Source organism: Scatophagus argus, chromosome 18 (assembly GCF_020382885.2).
Source record: "Scatophagus argus isolate fScaArg1 chromosome 18, fScaArg1.pri, whole genome shotgun sequence".
Classification (NCBI taxonomy): domain Eukaryota; kingdom Metazoa; phylum Chordata; class Actinopteri; family Scatophagidae; genus Scatophagus; species Scatophagus argus.
The window spans coordinates 9,019,259-9,035,847 of record NC_058510.1 but is presented as its reverse complement, the minus strand read 5'-3'; the positions used below and the strand labels follow the sequence as shown (position 1 = coordinate 9,035,847).

The following is a 16,589-nucleotide window of genomic DNA, read 5'->3' as shown; positions in this document are numbered from 1 at the left end:
TTGGTCTGAAAGGCCACACTAACATACACCTGCTTCCCGCAATCAAACGGGCCACACAATGATGACGATATCAAGCATCAGGCTTTTGTCTGTTAACACCAGGTCCAGCAGTAGCACGAAGAAAGCACAGATCTGCTGCTTTGCTTCAAATCTGTGGAACTCCAAGAGATTTTTACACTGAGTTGTGCATGAGCAGCCATACAGTTTTGTGCATATTTGAGCTTGCACTAAGTATCTTTATTTTTAGAAATTTTTTTAGAATTAGTTGTTTTTTGTGTCTTTATCTCACATTGTAGTTTTATTGATTATTTTGGATTCTTTTTTATTTTTTATGTTTTTATGTCAAGGTGAAGATTGTGAATAATCCCCTTGCACATGCTTATCACACTTATTTGTGTGTGTGTGTGTACCTGTGTGTGTTTGTGTACGTATACGTATGTAAATGTGAAAAGCCCAAACAGGCTGTTAGACTGTGACACCATTGTTATCAGCTACATTTGCTGAACTGCAACAATCACAAGGAGACCTCTGGAAAGCACACACGTTTCATTTCTTAGATTAGAGGATAAAACTCTTGTGCCTGTACAGAGTAATATGTGTCCACAGCCAGCAGCCAATTAGCTTAGCTTAGCATAAAGGCAGGCAACAGGGAGAAAATAACTAGTTGGCTCTGTGCCAAAGGAACAAAACACCTCTAAGATTCATTAATTAACACGTTACATCTTACTTGTTCAACGCAGTGTGAAAACAACAACTTGTAGTTTTAAGGTTATTCATGCACTCACCCAAGAAACAGTGCAGCACATAATGACCAGTAAAACTACAACTTTAAATCTTTACAGGTTTCTGTTGACATTTAACAAATCAGACATAACAAGTATTAATTAGGGATTTTTTTAAAGGAACTAAAACATGATTTTTCTTACCTTTGGACATCATGCCTGTTTGGCTAGCTGTTACTTCCCTCTGTTTCCAGTTTTAATGCTAAGCTAACCAGCTGCTAGCTGTGGCTTCATATTTAACTGGCAGATACGAGACCAGCATATTCTTATCTCACACTCTGCAAGGAATTGATAAAAGATGAGTGCATTGTGCAAATACTAAAAAAACAAATCTAAATACTGCACAACTACAGCATGCAGATGCAAGCTCCCAAAAAAGTATCTGAAACACCCCATCAATCCCTTTGTTCAGTCAGAATGACACCATCATGTGTCACCATTAAGGATACAGGAAAAGAAAAAGTATTTTCCCGGTCTTAGATTATCTATTCAGAGTTTTGACTGAGCTCCAAGTTGACTTTCACCATTGGAGAACTCCCAGGTGGGAATATCAGCGGCTCAGTTCCCCCACACACTCATCTTTTCCCCTTTTTAATCAATCTATTCATCTAAAAAGGATTTCTCTATTTTGAGATTTTAATCCAGTGTCCGAGTTAATCTCTGAAACTCAGGGATTGGAGGAGGGGATGGACGGGGCATCAAAGCCACTCAACTTCAGCCCTGCTCTCACAATTACACCCACAAGGCATCAAGGTAACCAATAAATCACACTCTCATAATGCCTCTCTGAAAATTAATTTTCTGAGGCTCGGGGCTCGGTCATGTAGGTCAGATAGTCAGTGCTGGTTTGATCGATTTCCAGGCATTTTTCAGTCGGATTAAAACATGGAAGAAAACAAGTGTAAATGATGGTCAAGCCTTTGTGAGGTTACGTTTAAAAACAACAGAACAGCTGGACATTAACTGTGGAGTTTGACCTTTAGTCTGAAATAGCAGAGGGTACATGTGCAGTGTTCATGGAGTTTAAAGAGAAACACAGCTTGTCTGACATTACCAAATGAATGAGAGCTCATGTTTGTCCAGAAGTTCTGCTTTACTGCAGCTGGATCATGAACTCAGCACAACAGAGGGCGCCCTCTACTGGAACTCAAAGGCACTGCACACAAACCTGAAAGACCTGCTGCAGACAGATTGTTGGTCTGTCTCTGTAACACTTTGTAGATTATTAATCCCAACGTTTTGAAAATAAACCCCAAAAAAGAAAACACTTGACACTTTCACAACATGAAATGCCTACATAATCCCATTTTTAGTCACAACATAAAAGCTGCACCTTGTTGCCTGTACAAACAAGTACAAATATACAGGCCAATTCATACAAACTCTGTAATGCATGAGTACATATTTGTCCATTAAATCAAAAGTATTTACAGTTTAACAGACTAATGACAAGACAATTTGCAATGCAGCACTGTTGCTGCTTTTGCACCTCTTCCAGACCCGAAAAAATAAAAGCCCATTTATTCATTTGTATCAGAATCATCAGAATCACAAGTTAGAAGTAGGACAGCTGGATTAAAGGGAAAATTTCTGCCCGAAATAAGGAGGTATAATTAAAGCTTAGTGGTTTGCAAAATATATGCAACTTACTGAAATTCTCATCCATCGTAATGAAATGTCCTAGTGTGACTATCGTAGCATCGTTTATAACGTGGACACAGCAAGTTCACCTAACATAAAGCTGGAGGTCTCTCTGTATTGAATGAAATGCTACGTTAGACATGAGCCACAGAGGACGTTGCAGAAATATTTCTGTGATAATTGTGTTGTTTGTAAGTCATAAGTATTATATAATATGGAGGAAAAAATAATGTCGTCTTAACAGATTTGCTGTTTCACTGTGGTGTTTGAAACAGCGCTTCACAACACCTTTACGCAAGACCGAGCCAGAACGTCTAGCCTCTACTTGCCCTCTGAGGTCTTTATTAGAGGTCTATTACTGTAAAGTCGCTATCAGCTATTAGGGGGGTCTCCCTGCCACTAAGCAGTAAATAAATATGAGCCTATTGTATTCTTGTAGCCTCACTGTCCTTGCTCTTCCATGCTGAGTAAACGCTCACATACAATGGGAGGCCGGACTGCCTTGTCATTCCTGATCCCCCTAGATTGCTCTTCTAGGTCCTCTGCCTGGGAAAGCGGCAGCAGAGGAAAGAGGAAACAATGAAAAAGGGATCTGTGAGAATATTTTACTGTGTTGTATCCCAGAAATTTGTCTTGATCAGATGTATAAAGTGATCAAAACATTGTCAACTCTTGTAGAGGTGGAAAGTTTATTTACTCAAGTACATTAGTTACTGACACATCACACCTGCACAGTAAATTATAAAAGAAATGATTGTACTTTTTTATTCCACTATGTCGACCTGACAGCTTGGGTTGCGTAAAGATTAAAATTTAGTGTACTGCGCACAGCAAAAATCTTGATTTTGCAAAGTAATTTTGTCACTTGCTGTGTCACAGATGGGAGGCACCATCGCCTTGAATAAAATTATGGAGTTTTGGGACATTAATAAGTTTTTAATACAGTTGAATTGATGGGTAATTTTAAAAAAGCGATATATCATATCAAAACATTCCGTTTACTTTAGATACCTCAGACAGCATCAGATTGATTTCTGCATCTGAAAGGTTGAATTTATGAGAGATTAAACACACTCCGGAGTTTTGCCCCTACAGCCTTACTTACTCTTTTAACCAGATGTTGCAATGTGACGGACATTACTGACTCATTTCACTGATGTCACGACTCCTCTCTGCTTGTGCGTAAAGTTTTAGCATTCCTTCAGCAAACGTTACAATACGACTCTGAAGGCTAATAATGTGAATTGTTGATAGTTCATGTGAGTCTGTCATTTGCGTGAGTGTTTGTTCTAACTGGAAAGATGAAAGAAAGAAATTGAAAGTTGTGGAGTTTTCTGGCCTCCTCGGGCTGCCTGGTGGAGCTTCCTCTCTGGTTTCTCCACAGGAAGAGCGCTGACAAGGCTGCGTGGACCCACAGAGTTCCCTTGTATGAGCAGAAGCGAGGCCTTGAGTGAGGAGGGGTGTGCAGCATTGCCCATGGGACGGCATTATTCAGGCCTGCCCCGGCTCCCATGAGCCTGGGCATGAGGCTGCCAATACGAGGCACAGGCAGGCGCTGCCGTCCTGTAATCACCGATGACATACATGAAGTAGTTTTCCAGATCGGTTTTCCTGTCCTTCCAGCTGCGAGTGGGGCAAACAGCACAGGAAGAATAACAGAAGTCGCAGGCCAAGCTGAGGGAATGTGGCCTTAACAAACACAACACAAAAAAGTTAAAAGGCACACTGCTCTCCTCCTGAGAGCCTCTGAGCGAGGGAAGTGAGGCTACGTCCTGAGAGAAGGTCCAACCTTCCTCAACACCCACACAGACTCAACAATAACCTGCCAGTCAAACCAAATATTGTTTACTCTGAGTTACCTGCCAGGACTAGAGCCTGAAATCAAAACCACTTTTCTGACATGTTGGGCTTATCTTGTATGCATTTTGCACCAGATTTTATGTTTATCTTCTGGCTGTTGAATCAGCTTTTTCCTGCTAATCTTAATATTTGCAAAGGAACTTTTGCAGTAACAAAGTAAGAGACCTGTAAGCGATTATCTGCAAGATTATTCTCAAATGCCAATAATTAGTCACACCCTTTTGTGTTAATTAGCTGGAAGATGGTGTGAAGACGCTCAGTTTTATGTGTGGAAAGAAAAGTACACTCTTTTAAGCATATTTTGCTCCTTAAACGGAAACATTGACTCTGGCCTCATGCTTAACTTTATGTCAGACACTGTTGACTGGAACTCACTTGTGATCAGATCAACCTAAGACAATTACATGTTACTCTTTTTCTTCTTTCCCGTAACCTTACTCATCTCACAACCCCTCAGATGTCAGATATCTTGCATCTCACTGTGGGGCTTCTGACCGTGGAGACGTGATGTTAAACTCCCTCTGTAGCCACCATATCAGAGCATTATAACCAAAGTGACTTGACAGCAACAGCTTAGCACACAATGTGCTGCCTTCAGGTGCTGCAGCTTGCTGCATGCACACAGTCCGCTACCTGCTGAGCGGCCTCCGGAGCTGTTAGGCTCTTACCTTACTAAGTCAATCAGCAGAGGTGTTAAAGACGCCACGTCAACACAAACTTAACAGGTGCCCACTGACAAGGCAGGGGGAGGTAGGGGAAGTCACCGATGGGACGGATCCATAGTAACTTCAACACAGTGACACTGGTGTTGTCATTGTATGGAAATGCGATGAAGTTACAAACGAACACACTTGCGCACATTACATGTAAGTCTGAAATTGCTGCATGCAGGCCGTGGTGTTGTTTGCATGAATAATAAATCGATAAACAGATCGAAAAACTAAACTAAAATTGCACATACCATCAATGGCCATGAAAACACACCCAACTATCTCACTATAGTTTCACTATAGTTGTATTTATATGCACTGCAGCAGCTAATCAGCCTCGGCTTAGTGAACTGTGAACTGACATGTAATCATTTCAGTATGACTTTACTGTGGACAGCTAACATTAGTGGGAAACAGCCTTTTGCCACCACTGGTGGGGCTAGCATTAGCGAATCAGCTAGCTAAAGCAAACTAAATCTGACAGTGACAGTTTGTATTTCAGCCACTAGAATCAACAGTTTTTAGACAGAAATAAGAAGATGTTTGTTTCAAAAAAAAATATTTTGAATATTGAATTTTAAGTCTGGTAAAATCATTATCAATGTAAACTAAAACAAAATTAATGTAAAGGAATAGCAACAAAAGCTAGACAGGTTAACACGTCAACTCATATGTCAAAAAATATAAATACTGGAGAAGTAAATGTGAACGGGGCAGAGTGAAAAGCTGGGGTTATTAGTTGCTAGATTTTGAAAATATTCAACTGAAAAAAACCCATCCCCTCCCTTCAGGCCTCTTTTTTAAAGCCAGTCCTCCAAAATGGATGAACATGCACCACCTGACTACTCTGACAGCCAGCAGCTCTGGTGAGTTTACTGCATTCAACAAACTCTCTTAACTTTTTACATCTGATACATATAAAACAACTCTATTATATGCCACATTAATATAACCCCGGGCCTGGCAGTTATCCAATTATCCATTCATCCAGACACTGGGTTTGTCTCTCTCTCTCTCTGTCTTTGTCATAGCATTTGATTTATTGATTGCTGTTGGTATGGTAAAAGAAATTTCAATAAATATAACAAATAATTCTTTAAATATGCATTACCAATCCTACCTTCAGTTCCCAGTTACAGCTCTGTTGTTTCATTCCAGTGAATAAAAGGGGGGTAGTGATGAAGCAAACGAGACAGAAAATTAAAATACAACCACGTCCATGAAAGCTCTGACAGTGCGCCTCAGTTCTTTATCTGGAATGATCATTAAATCAGTAACCCCCAAATAATTATGCTCACTCTCATGTTACACACACACACACACACACATTGCAGATAAACATATTTACAGACTGAGTCATAAAGCACCAGAAGACACTGAGGAAGGTGTGACGTTATTTCCACTGGTAATGACTCTGTGCAACATGCCACGTTTCATTCTGATGAAGGTATTTCATGTTAAAACACCTCCACAAATGTATAGTATGTACACACACACACGCACACATATCATAATAGACTGTATATGTCGAGAGAAATATAAAGCCCAGACACAAACAAACACTTCCGTTACATTTTGAGGATTGTGTTTTGTGTGAATCATCCCCTGAGTGTTTGTTGACAGGCGTTAGTCTCTTTGCTAAGAGACTCTGATAGAGTATTGTATTTGCCCAGCAGGTCACAGGGACACACCCAGCTGCTCTATTCACTTCAGTGTGTCTGTCGGACCCTGTTACAGTAATCATCTGTCTGGCGGCCACCGACTGTCTGTCTCTTGCCTGGAAACACGGCTGAGGTCATAATAACCACAAAAGCAGTTTCTCTTTGTGACTTTCTGCACATCAGAATGAGACCTTCTCATTTGAGGCTTTAAACAAAATTCAAGGGAAACAAATGAACTTGTTAATGCCGCCAACTGAATAGATGATGCTCACAACACTAAAATCTTAAAATTAAAATAATGCGTGTGCTGGTTATTCAGGACTTAAATGAAGTAACACAGCTGCTGAACATGCAAACCTGTGAGACACACAGGTGAAAAGCTGCTGAAACTGATGAGGTTATAGTAATGTGATAGGCTCAATTAGTGCTTGATTAGAGGTTGAGCAGACTGACATAATGAAGTGATCAGACAGACAGATACATTTAACTCGACCAGAAGGCCCGAGCTCGTGGAAATGCCTGAAGATTTGCTCTATATGGAATTACATTTTCCAGTTGCAGAAACTGTGAAACCTTCTCTTTACTGCATTATTTCTTTGGGATAAGAAACTGTTGAGTATCTCACTCCAGGGCTCTTCCTGTTTGAGTTTCCTCCTCAGCTCCAGACAGAGCAGACGTCCCTGCTGGATAATACTCGGATGAGCATTATCTGCAGACAGCAGCCCCAAATTTACCCAAACTGGGCTCAGGACAGGAAACTATTGATGACCTTCATGTGGGAGGTAAGACAAGAAAGGACCTAATTATGGCTCACAAAATCTCAAAAATGTACCGGGTAAGTGAGCTCAGATCTATTTTGGATTTAATATAAACTTTCGCTATTTGGCTTGTCAATATTAGAAATTCAAACACGGCATATTTACATATTTAATCTCTAACAAGGAAAGTATTTTATGGTTGAGGAATGTTTCCTCTGAATTACAGCATGTTTGACATGTTGAAATTCCTCACATTCTTCACCGGTGATAAGCACAAACACCAGCAGATTTGTGACACAGGCATCCATTATTGGACAGTACTCACAAATGGAGAAATTCACACAAAACCCCACTCAACCTATGAGAAGTTTATATTTTTATTGCACTCATTGCCCTTAAAATAACTGGGGCATGTTAATAATAAAAAAATAAAATAAAAAAAAAAACATGGTAATTTTAAATATAAGATGTTTAAAAGAGGAAATCCTAGTGTATTTCAAAGGTTTTAACACCACCTCCTTTAATAAGAACACAGCACATATTAATTCCACTTTCACCTCTTCCACCCTCACTCTCAGTTGTTTTGATATTATCTAATAAAGCAGAAGTCTGTTAAAACACATCCATGTAAATATTTGACAAATCATGAGTTTCATAAATGCAACAAAGATATCTGATTTGTCCAGCTGCCATTTCCACAACTGTTTATTGTTGACGATATTTTCACCTGAAACACCAATATCTTCCCGTTGTTTTTCCTTCAGGAAGTTTCTGCAACTGGTCATTAATTGTTGCTGAGGGGCCAAACGTTGAGAAAAACAACAGGTTGAACCAAAAGCTTTGAGTTCAAGCTACTAAAAGATAAAAGAAGGAAAACAAGGACATAAACCCCTAATATTTCCATATTATCATGTGTATTTCATGTTATTATTCTGCACTGCAGTACATTTCTGCATTTCACATTGCGGCGTGTTTTGTAATATTGTCACGGGAACTGAACTGACGTCAGATTTCTTCCGCTCATTCAGGTGGCGTTGGATTGCAGCAAGTCTTCACTTTCCTAATCAGCTCTTTGGCTCCCTCGTCCAAGCAAGGTCATCCTTCCCTCAGCCGCTGTGCTCATCCATTTCCTTCCAACACCTCGAGATCTGATTTCCATCACTGAGTCATAGCATTTCCCTCTGCAGACTCATTTCCAAATGCTGCAGCCTGCCGTTTGGTTGAGCACATGTTAAGCTGTGGGATCTTAATCTTATTATTTTGAAATTTAGTTGTAATTATGACATTTTCCAGTAGGACATAAATAAGTTTTCAGAGGTAATGCTATATTTTTTTAATCACTTTAGTTTCAGAAGGGTAAACTTGACTAAACTTGCATACAAAAAGTTTCAACAAAAATGTTAAATATAATATTGTTAATGAAAAATACTTCTGAGAACTTTTCTGATTATAAATGCATGGAATAAATTGCACATTTCAATTGTCACATTTTTGGACATTTTTTAGATGTTTTCAATGTGATCACGGTCATCAAAGGGTGAAACCTCCTGATACCAGCAACAATTAGCTGTTTTATATATATATTTGTTTTTGAAAGAAACAATTGCTAAAAAATCTGTAGGTGCGCTGGATCCTAAACTCTAATTTTGAAAAAATAATATTGCCCGCACTCTCTTTATGCTGTGACTACGACTGCAGAATTTTTTCGTTTGTTTCACATTTATTTATCTTTTTGAAATTCATATTTATGAAAGAGTTTTGCCCTTGCATCACCTGACTTGTTGGAGTGCATCAACCAGAGTTCAACCTCGAGGCTCTGACACAGAAAATACAGCACAGGGAAGTAAACATTTTTTCTAAATGAGTAAACATTTGGCAGCCAAATTCAAATGAGTTCAGAGATATGTCGATTTTGGGGCATATTTATAGAGCCTTTGTGAAATGTTTTAAAATGAAACAGGAAGATGGGAAGTTTATGCCCCTGGCGCCCACCCTTCTTTCCTCTCTGAGCCAAGAAAGACATGAAGATGGAGATAAAACAGTGTGTCAACAGTTTGGCTTTTGTCAAAGGGTGGGTAGTATAGCTCCTACATTGTTTAATGTAACAGATGTCAGTCATCTTAAAGAGGCCAATTTTACATGTCAAGATGTGTTTACTTGTCACAAGGAGTCACTTTGTCAAATCAGCTGTGCAGTGCATGTTTTTGTCTGTCTGTACACCAGCTGATGACCACCAGAGGGTTCAATTTTAATGAAGATCTCCGTAAAGGTACATTGCAAAAAAAAGGGTCAGTATGCCAAAGTAAATGAACTGAAATAACCCCTGATGATGTCATTTGGGATTATCTCCTATCAAAAAGTTACCATCAGGTTGAATTATGGGGAATGCAGTGTTTTTTTGCATCCTTTTTTGGCCTTTGCTTAGAGAGTATGACTATTATTTGAGTGGCCCTTTGACACCTGCTATCTAAAATAACTGGATTTTTAAGAGTTTGAATGTGTTAATCTTGCCATTTTTTTAATCTTTAAAATATAACAAGGCCAGGAAAATTGCAAGTTTAATTATTTATTCATACATTATAATTACATTAAAAGACAGTACAGCAGTCATTTAAGAACACAACTTGTCAAAAACAAAAGGAGCCATATACACTTTCAGCAGTCAGCGTCAAATGACACACTGAAATAAGTTAAATAAATACACCAGCTTGAGTAGTTTTACGACAGCGAGCGTCCCTCTCTGTGGCTGCTCTGCTGTTGGTAGCTGCTGGGATCAACCGACTCGGGCCTGTGAGGGTTTGGACCCAGGTACTGTTCAAATTCACTGCGGTCCAGATCGTAGAGCATGTCCAGTTGAACCTGTTCCAGGTAAAACTCCAGGGAGGGCCCAGCAGGACACAGCAGGCTCCCATAAACCCTGGACTCCCCGTGATCCCCATGGGGACCTGCAGAGTTGGGGAAACCGTACTGTATGTGCCCGTGTTGACTGCCAAAATACACCTCAGGCTCTGCAGAGTATGCAGGCAGGTTTGGGTACACCTCAGGCTTATTTTGGAAAGCTGCTCCTGCTGGGTCTGAAAAATATGGCGTGTTTGGGTAGCTGCTGCGCAAAGGGGTGAAGCTAACTGGGGAATTTGTGAAAGCAGGTGTGCTTGGGAAGGATGGTTGCTGGTTCTGGAGCAGGTGGGTGAGGTTGGGAGGCACCATAAAGCCAGAGGTGCAGAGCGAGGGGAGGGTGGAGGAGGAGGAGGAGGAGGCACCTGCACCTGGAGGCTTGGAGTTCTTCTTCAGCTGCTTCCTCCTGCGTGGCCTGTACTTATAGTTGGGATAGTCGATGGTGTGCTGGACCCTCAGACGCTCAGCTTCCTGCATGTATGGACGCTTCTCAGCCAGAGACATGGCCTTCCAGGTTTTTCCTGTAGGAGCAACAATGGGGTTAATGATCTGCAGCCTCACTGGTTTAACAAACTGACCAATGGCAACCAATGAAAATTTAAATGTGAGGCTTAATCGCTATTCTGGGGCTATGATTTAAACTTTTTGTGCTGATTGGGTCTTTTGAGCCGCAAGTTTTACACATATTATAGGTCACAGAACTACAAGCATTACTTCATATTATACTTATATGTTATACATATTGCTTTAACTCTTTGAGTGAGTATGACCTGGATGACTGAGAATCTCCACAGATATACTTATATGTTGTCAGTACTTGAGAATCTCTGAATGGCACTCAACACCTGATAATGGATAACATTTTCAGACTGTTAATCAAAATCTTACCGAGTATTTTGCTGAGATCCGTGTTCTCCAGGTCCGGGTTAAGATGCGCCAGCCGCCTGCGCTCCTCTTTAGTCCAGATGATGAAGGCGTTCAGGGGCCTCCTGACTCTCTGCTGCGCTGAGGCAGACTTGGCCTCGGGGCTGGTGCAGCTTGAGTCCGAGTTCACGGACAGAGGGCTGGGGGGCCCTGAACATGGCGAGCGCACCTGGGTCACTTGCTCCCCGTCTGCGGAACCCGAGTCTTCGCTTTCGAACATGTTTGCGCAGAGCTGGAAGGCGGCGGGGTCGTGGCTGAAACGCATGGTTACAAGACAGTGATGGTGGTTTTGGCTCGCTGCAGGCCGCTGTCATCCCCCTGGTGATGCAGAGTGACGGCTATATGTGGGCGCTCCACCAATAGGAGGCCGGGAGGAGTGGATTTAAAGTGTGAATTCCAGGTGTTTTCTCGGGTTGGCGATAGGTCCATCCGACGCCCCAATCAACGACCTCACGAAACTTCAGATGTGAAGAGTCATGAGTCTGTTATAATCCACAATTAAGCTGTTATATAATGTAAAAGACATTATTTCACCTCCAGAGTGAACTAATAGCCTAACGCAGAGAATATAAGGGCAGTAGCAACTGCTGTACTTGTTGTTTTTAATGAACACATACGTTTGTTTAAGCTGCAAATTTGGATCCCTTATTTAATGTTTTAGACAAATATGTTAATTTTGGTCATGTTTTTCGAGCTGATGTATTTGTGCATGAATACTGACATGGCTAGCGCTTTAATTAGAGAAAAATCTGGTTTCAGTCTTGATTCTCTTAAGGCCCTTATTAGGAAAATCAAATTATAGCTTTGCCTCTTGGAGGAAAATGGAATCTAATCAATAGGTCCTGAAAGGCAGGCAGGCTGGGTATTGATAGGAGAACATCAAAGTTTTCAGGAGGCAGGGCTGGTTACTAATTACATTGTGGATCTGAGCTCTTATCGGCCATCCACTGTCTCTATCAAAGTACATTTTACAGGACTGAAACAAACATGATCAAGGCGCGTTTACTGCGCGATTACCGCGCTCAAATATTTGCCCAACACAAAAACAGATCGGCGTGTACAAAGGGACGCGATGAGCTCGTCTTTGGGACATCAGAAACACCAAAATAGCTGTTTTTTTTTTTAAATGACTTTTATCAATTTGAATTAAAAGGTGAGAGAAATACACAAAAAGTAGACTGACATCCCAAAAGGAAGCACCAGAGCAGGTTTTGGCGCTAAATCAGAGACAAAAGTAGGCCTATATTGAAATCAGACTCACAGAAACCATAGGACGGCTGCAGTTTGTCTCCATCAGCTGAGAATGTATGTGTTTCTTGTGTCTGTTCTCCACAGTATATGTATTATTCAAAAACAGCTCAATACTGAACAATCCCATAAATATTATAAGAAATAAGAATACAACAACCGTCTCGTTTGCCCTTGAACACACAGCCACATTCGTTGGGAGATTATTGACGTTACAGAAATGTTTTATTTTGAGGAAATTAGGAGAGAAAGGAAAACTAAATGATACGCAGTGCATAAAACATAAGCTCAAACTCATTTCTGAAGACTGACAACGCTTGAATAAACGGGAAATGATGGCTTTATTATGTTGACACAAAGCATAAGACAAAGATATGACAAAATAAAATCACTGTTGAGTATCTGCAGTGTAAACACCTGCAAAGATATTACAATAATTCTGATAAAGTTGCCCAATATATTACTAAAAAGAAGAACAGTCATTTTCAATATAAATGGATCTGAATTGCTGTCCGTCAATACTCTCTCTAGAAACTCTTTGATCCCACTTAATAGGATGCCATTACAGGTGCTCCTTCCTCCGTGTGGTTTCAATGAATATGAGTCTTTGGCACCGGGGACAAACATTACACAGACAATAGATGTCATTATGGTGACAGCGGCGACGCTACATCTGCAATACACGGACTGGTCGACCTGCAGTAATACCTGCACCTGCGCTGCTTTGTCCCGGCAGACGAGTCACTTATGCGGCCTCTTTTAAATTGTAAATACTGTGTATTAAGGTTTGGAGCAGAGAAGGTTAATACACACCCCACGTCGAAGATCTTCAGTCTGTGGATTCAAACACACATTGATTTGTATATGAATATTCTCGTTTAGGAGCATTTTGGACTTTGGTTGGACCTTGCAGAAAGAAGTAGGCCCAAATCACACTTGATATCTTAATCAAAAAGCCGGATCAATACTGTGACATTGGCAAATTCAATAGCAGAATTGATTAAGGGGTGCTCTTTAAACTGTGTCCCTCATCTCCCTTTGGCAAACAGACTTAAACCATCTTGTATCAGTCGGTTTTGATAAAGTGGCATGCGGCTTTGAGAGGAGAGATAACATTAAACGTCTCGGGAAATCAATGTGGGCATGAGAAACTGAGATTTTTAAGGTATATTTAAAGGGGAATTATTCATTCACATAAACCCATGATTTGTCAGTATTTTGTGCAGGAAAGAGGAATGGGGGGGGGGGGGGGTAAGTTTATTTCATGTGTTGTCAGATTTAGGGGTTGAATCCACATCCGGGGTGTCAAACGGGACGCACGCGCCAATGCGCTGTGAAAGCACTAATGGATTTAATCAATTAGCTTGAACGACGCAGCGTGAATACAATAATGTTAGTTTCGGCTGAGCTCCGTGAATTGAGTCGGACTAAATATTAGACAGTGTTTTGGTGACAAAGTGGGAGGCTAATGTCTGGATTTAAAAGTTTGAATATCGTGGTTCTGTGCATTTGCTTTACTACCAGGATCATTTATTATTATCATTAGTATTAAAAAAGAAAAAAACAAACGCACTGGTCCTTTATCCCAGCCCCATTAATGAATCCTAATCTGTGAGGTGACTGCAGGGTATCACTGCATTGTCTCATGCCCAAACAAGCTGTCTGAATAGGGATTGTTCTCAGCACCTTTCTGATCACAATGTGCCATTGTATTGGACAGAACTCATATATGGGACACTCCTCTCCTTCTTCACTCTGGATCAGTGATGACTGAGCTGCCGCAGGTACAGCTGAGCACCAAAGACCTGCAGGAGCGGTTTAGGATTTACAAAGGGTCTCAAGGATTCTTGGCAACTGTGGATGATGTTTGGGTTGAACACCGGTTGGATCTGGAGTGCTAATGCATGGAAACAGTTTGTAAATGAAAAGGATGCTGTTTTGCCGGATCGCCTAAATTTTGTGGGTGCGGACAGCAGATTTTTATCAGTGAGGATGCCACACAGCAGCTGCTGAACGCTTGACTCCAAACTCGGTGCAGGATTTTACTGCACAGAGTTTGGTGCAGGATTTTACTGACAAACTAGAAGAAAACTGCAGGAGAACGAAGCAGGAGGTCCCTGCTAATGGAGCACTGTATTCCAACCTGCTCTCAGCCTCTTCAGTGCCATCCCACCGACTTTCCTTACAGTGGTTCATTCATAAAGAGCTGCATTGTTTCATAGCTGGAAGGTGTGAAGGGGATATCATTCTGTTGCGTCAGGTGACCATGATGCTCACAGCGAAGGACTGTGTTGCATTGTGTTGTATTGTATGGGCACAGCAGGCAGGCAGCAAGATATACTCTGTCAAGACTCAGACACCATTCTATGCAGTGGTCTGTGCCCTCCACCCACTCCCCTAACCTCCACCTCTGCATCTTAATCACATGTTTGAGCAGATTCAACAGTATAGACTGAGGCCCCGGGGTCCTGAGCGCTAACCTCCACACTCCCAGTGTAAACAGCGCCCTGCCCGGCCCTACGTCAGGCCAGCTGAGAGGATTACATGCCCCCTGGTGTAGACAGGCTTAATGTAGCCTCATTAGCAGAACACAATGATGCCCCCACCTTTGAGCAGAGATAACAGGCCAGGCTCAGCCAGACTTCAAACACAGCTCAAGCCTGCAAGCCCAGGTGGTGCAGAACAGACTGAGGATTTGATCCATCGCACATCATCTCAGGGCTGAAACGATTAGTTGACCAATTGAAAATTATCAACAGTTTTGACAGCTGAGCAATAATTTCTCACATTTATCAAGCACATTCGCTGTCTCTGGTGTCTCTCAGTGTGGGGATTTAATGCTTTTCTATTTGTCTTTTATACCAGTTCAAATTTATTATAATTGTATTTTGGACCATCAGACAAAACAAGAGACATCTTTGAACATGACATTACTGCAAGAATAAGAATAAAATCAAACAATAAAATTTAAAAGATAAATGCAGTAGAGTAATAATTTAGCACCACACGATGTTAAAAACAAACATAAGAATAGGAGCTGAAGTGTGGAATAAAAGTGCTTTCAAAGGCTTTTTACTGAAAGGATTTATGCTAAACAATTACCCAATTAATCTTAAAAGTTAACAACAGACTAATCAGTGATGAAAACAATCATTCATTGCAGCTGCCAGCATTTTAAACTATAATCTGAATTATAGTTTTGATGATGACCGGCGATAAGCAGGTGAGCATTTTAATTCATTCAGGAAAACATCCATCAAACCTTTCGTCTGGCTCCTCTTTTCCCCTTAGATTGTAGTCAGGCTGCCTTCTAATTGTATTGCGTTTGTCTATCATGCAGACTTGAGTGAGACTGGCTAATGAGGCAAAGCTCCACTCATGCTGAAAAACAGTGCTACTCTTTGTAAATTAGTAATTGTATTCTACCACTGATAAGAGTCTTATCTGAAGAACTGAAAAAAGTCTTCCAAGTCTTTTATTATCCAGACAGCTTCAGATGTTTGTGGCTTGTTGTCTCATCAGAACATTTTTCCCATCCATGTTTTTGGACATGAATTGTTCCCTTACAGTATATGTGCTCGTGACTTTGATCCATGCAGCTCTCTTCAGCAGACAGAGGAGAAAGAGGCCTACATTTAGCTGTAATTAGCCCTAATTATTAGCTGGAACTAGCCCGAGACCTGTGAGACACCATGATATCTGTGTCTGTCTTAAACGGCTCATTCAAGGCAGCAGATAACCAAAACAATCTGGTCTGCTCAGCTCCAGCAGCAATGCTTGGATGTTTAATTAAATAGTGTGAACTGGCTTAGACTCAGACATTAGATTATTTGGAGCAGAAACCAGAGATTAAATGCTTCCCTAAAACAGACTAATAAATCTTTTTAGCCAAGGTGAATGGCTGTTGTCTTGATTGTAATTGAATGTTGAAAATGCTTGATTTAATTTCTTTATTCTTTTACGTGAACTCTCTGCAGCCACAAGTTCACAGTCAATGTTTGTGCCTCTTAGCTCACTCCTCTTCTCTCTTTTGCTTGTCTGAGACCTGATACAAATTCAAAAGGATCTGCTGCTTTGAAGATAAGCACTGTAGTTCTGCCATAAACAATG

At 40.9% G+C, this 16,589-nt stretch overlaps 1 protein-coding gene across 1 annotated transcript; it reads right to left on the bottom strand.

Moving 5' to 3' along the window:
• Nucleotides 1-9,969: 9,969 nt before the first annotated feature.
• Nucleotides 9,970-11,564, bottom strand: sox32 (SRY-box transcription factor 32). The gene is made up of 2 exons (XM_046371586.1): nt 11,196-11,564; nt 9,970-10,828 (listed from the first exon to the last, which is right to left on the bottom strand). The coding sequence occupies exons 1-2, from the start codon at nt 11,494-11,496 to the stop codon at nt 10,131-10,133; spliced, it is 999 nt and encodes a 332-aa protein (XP_046227542.1). The 5' UTR covers nt 11,497-11,564; the 3' UTR covers nt 9,970-10,130.
• Between the last annotated feature and the right edge of the window lie 5,025 nt (nt 11,565-16,589).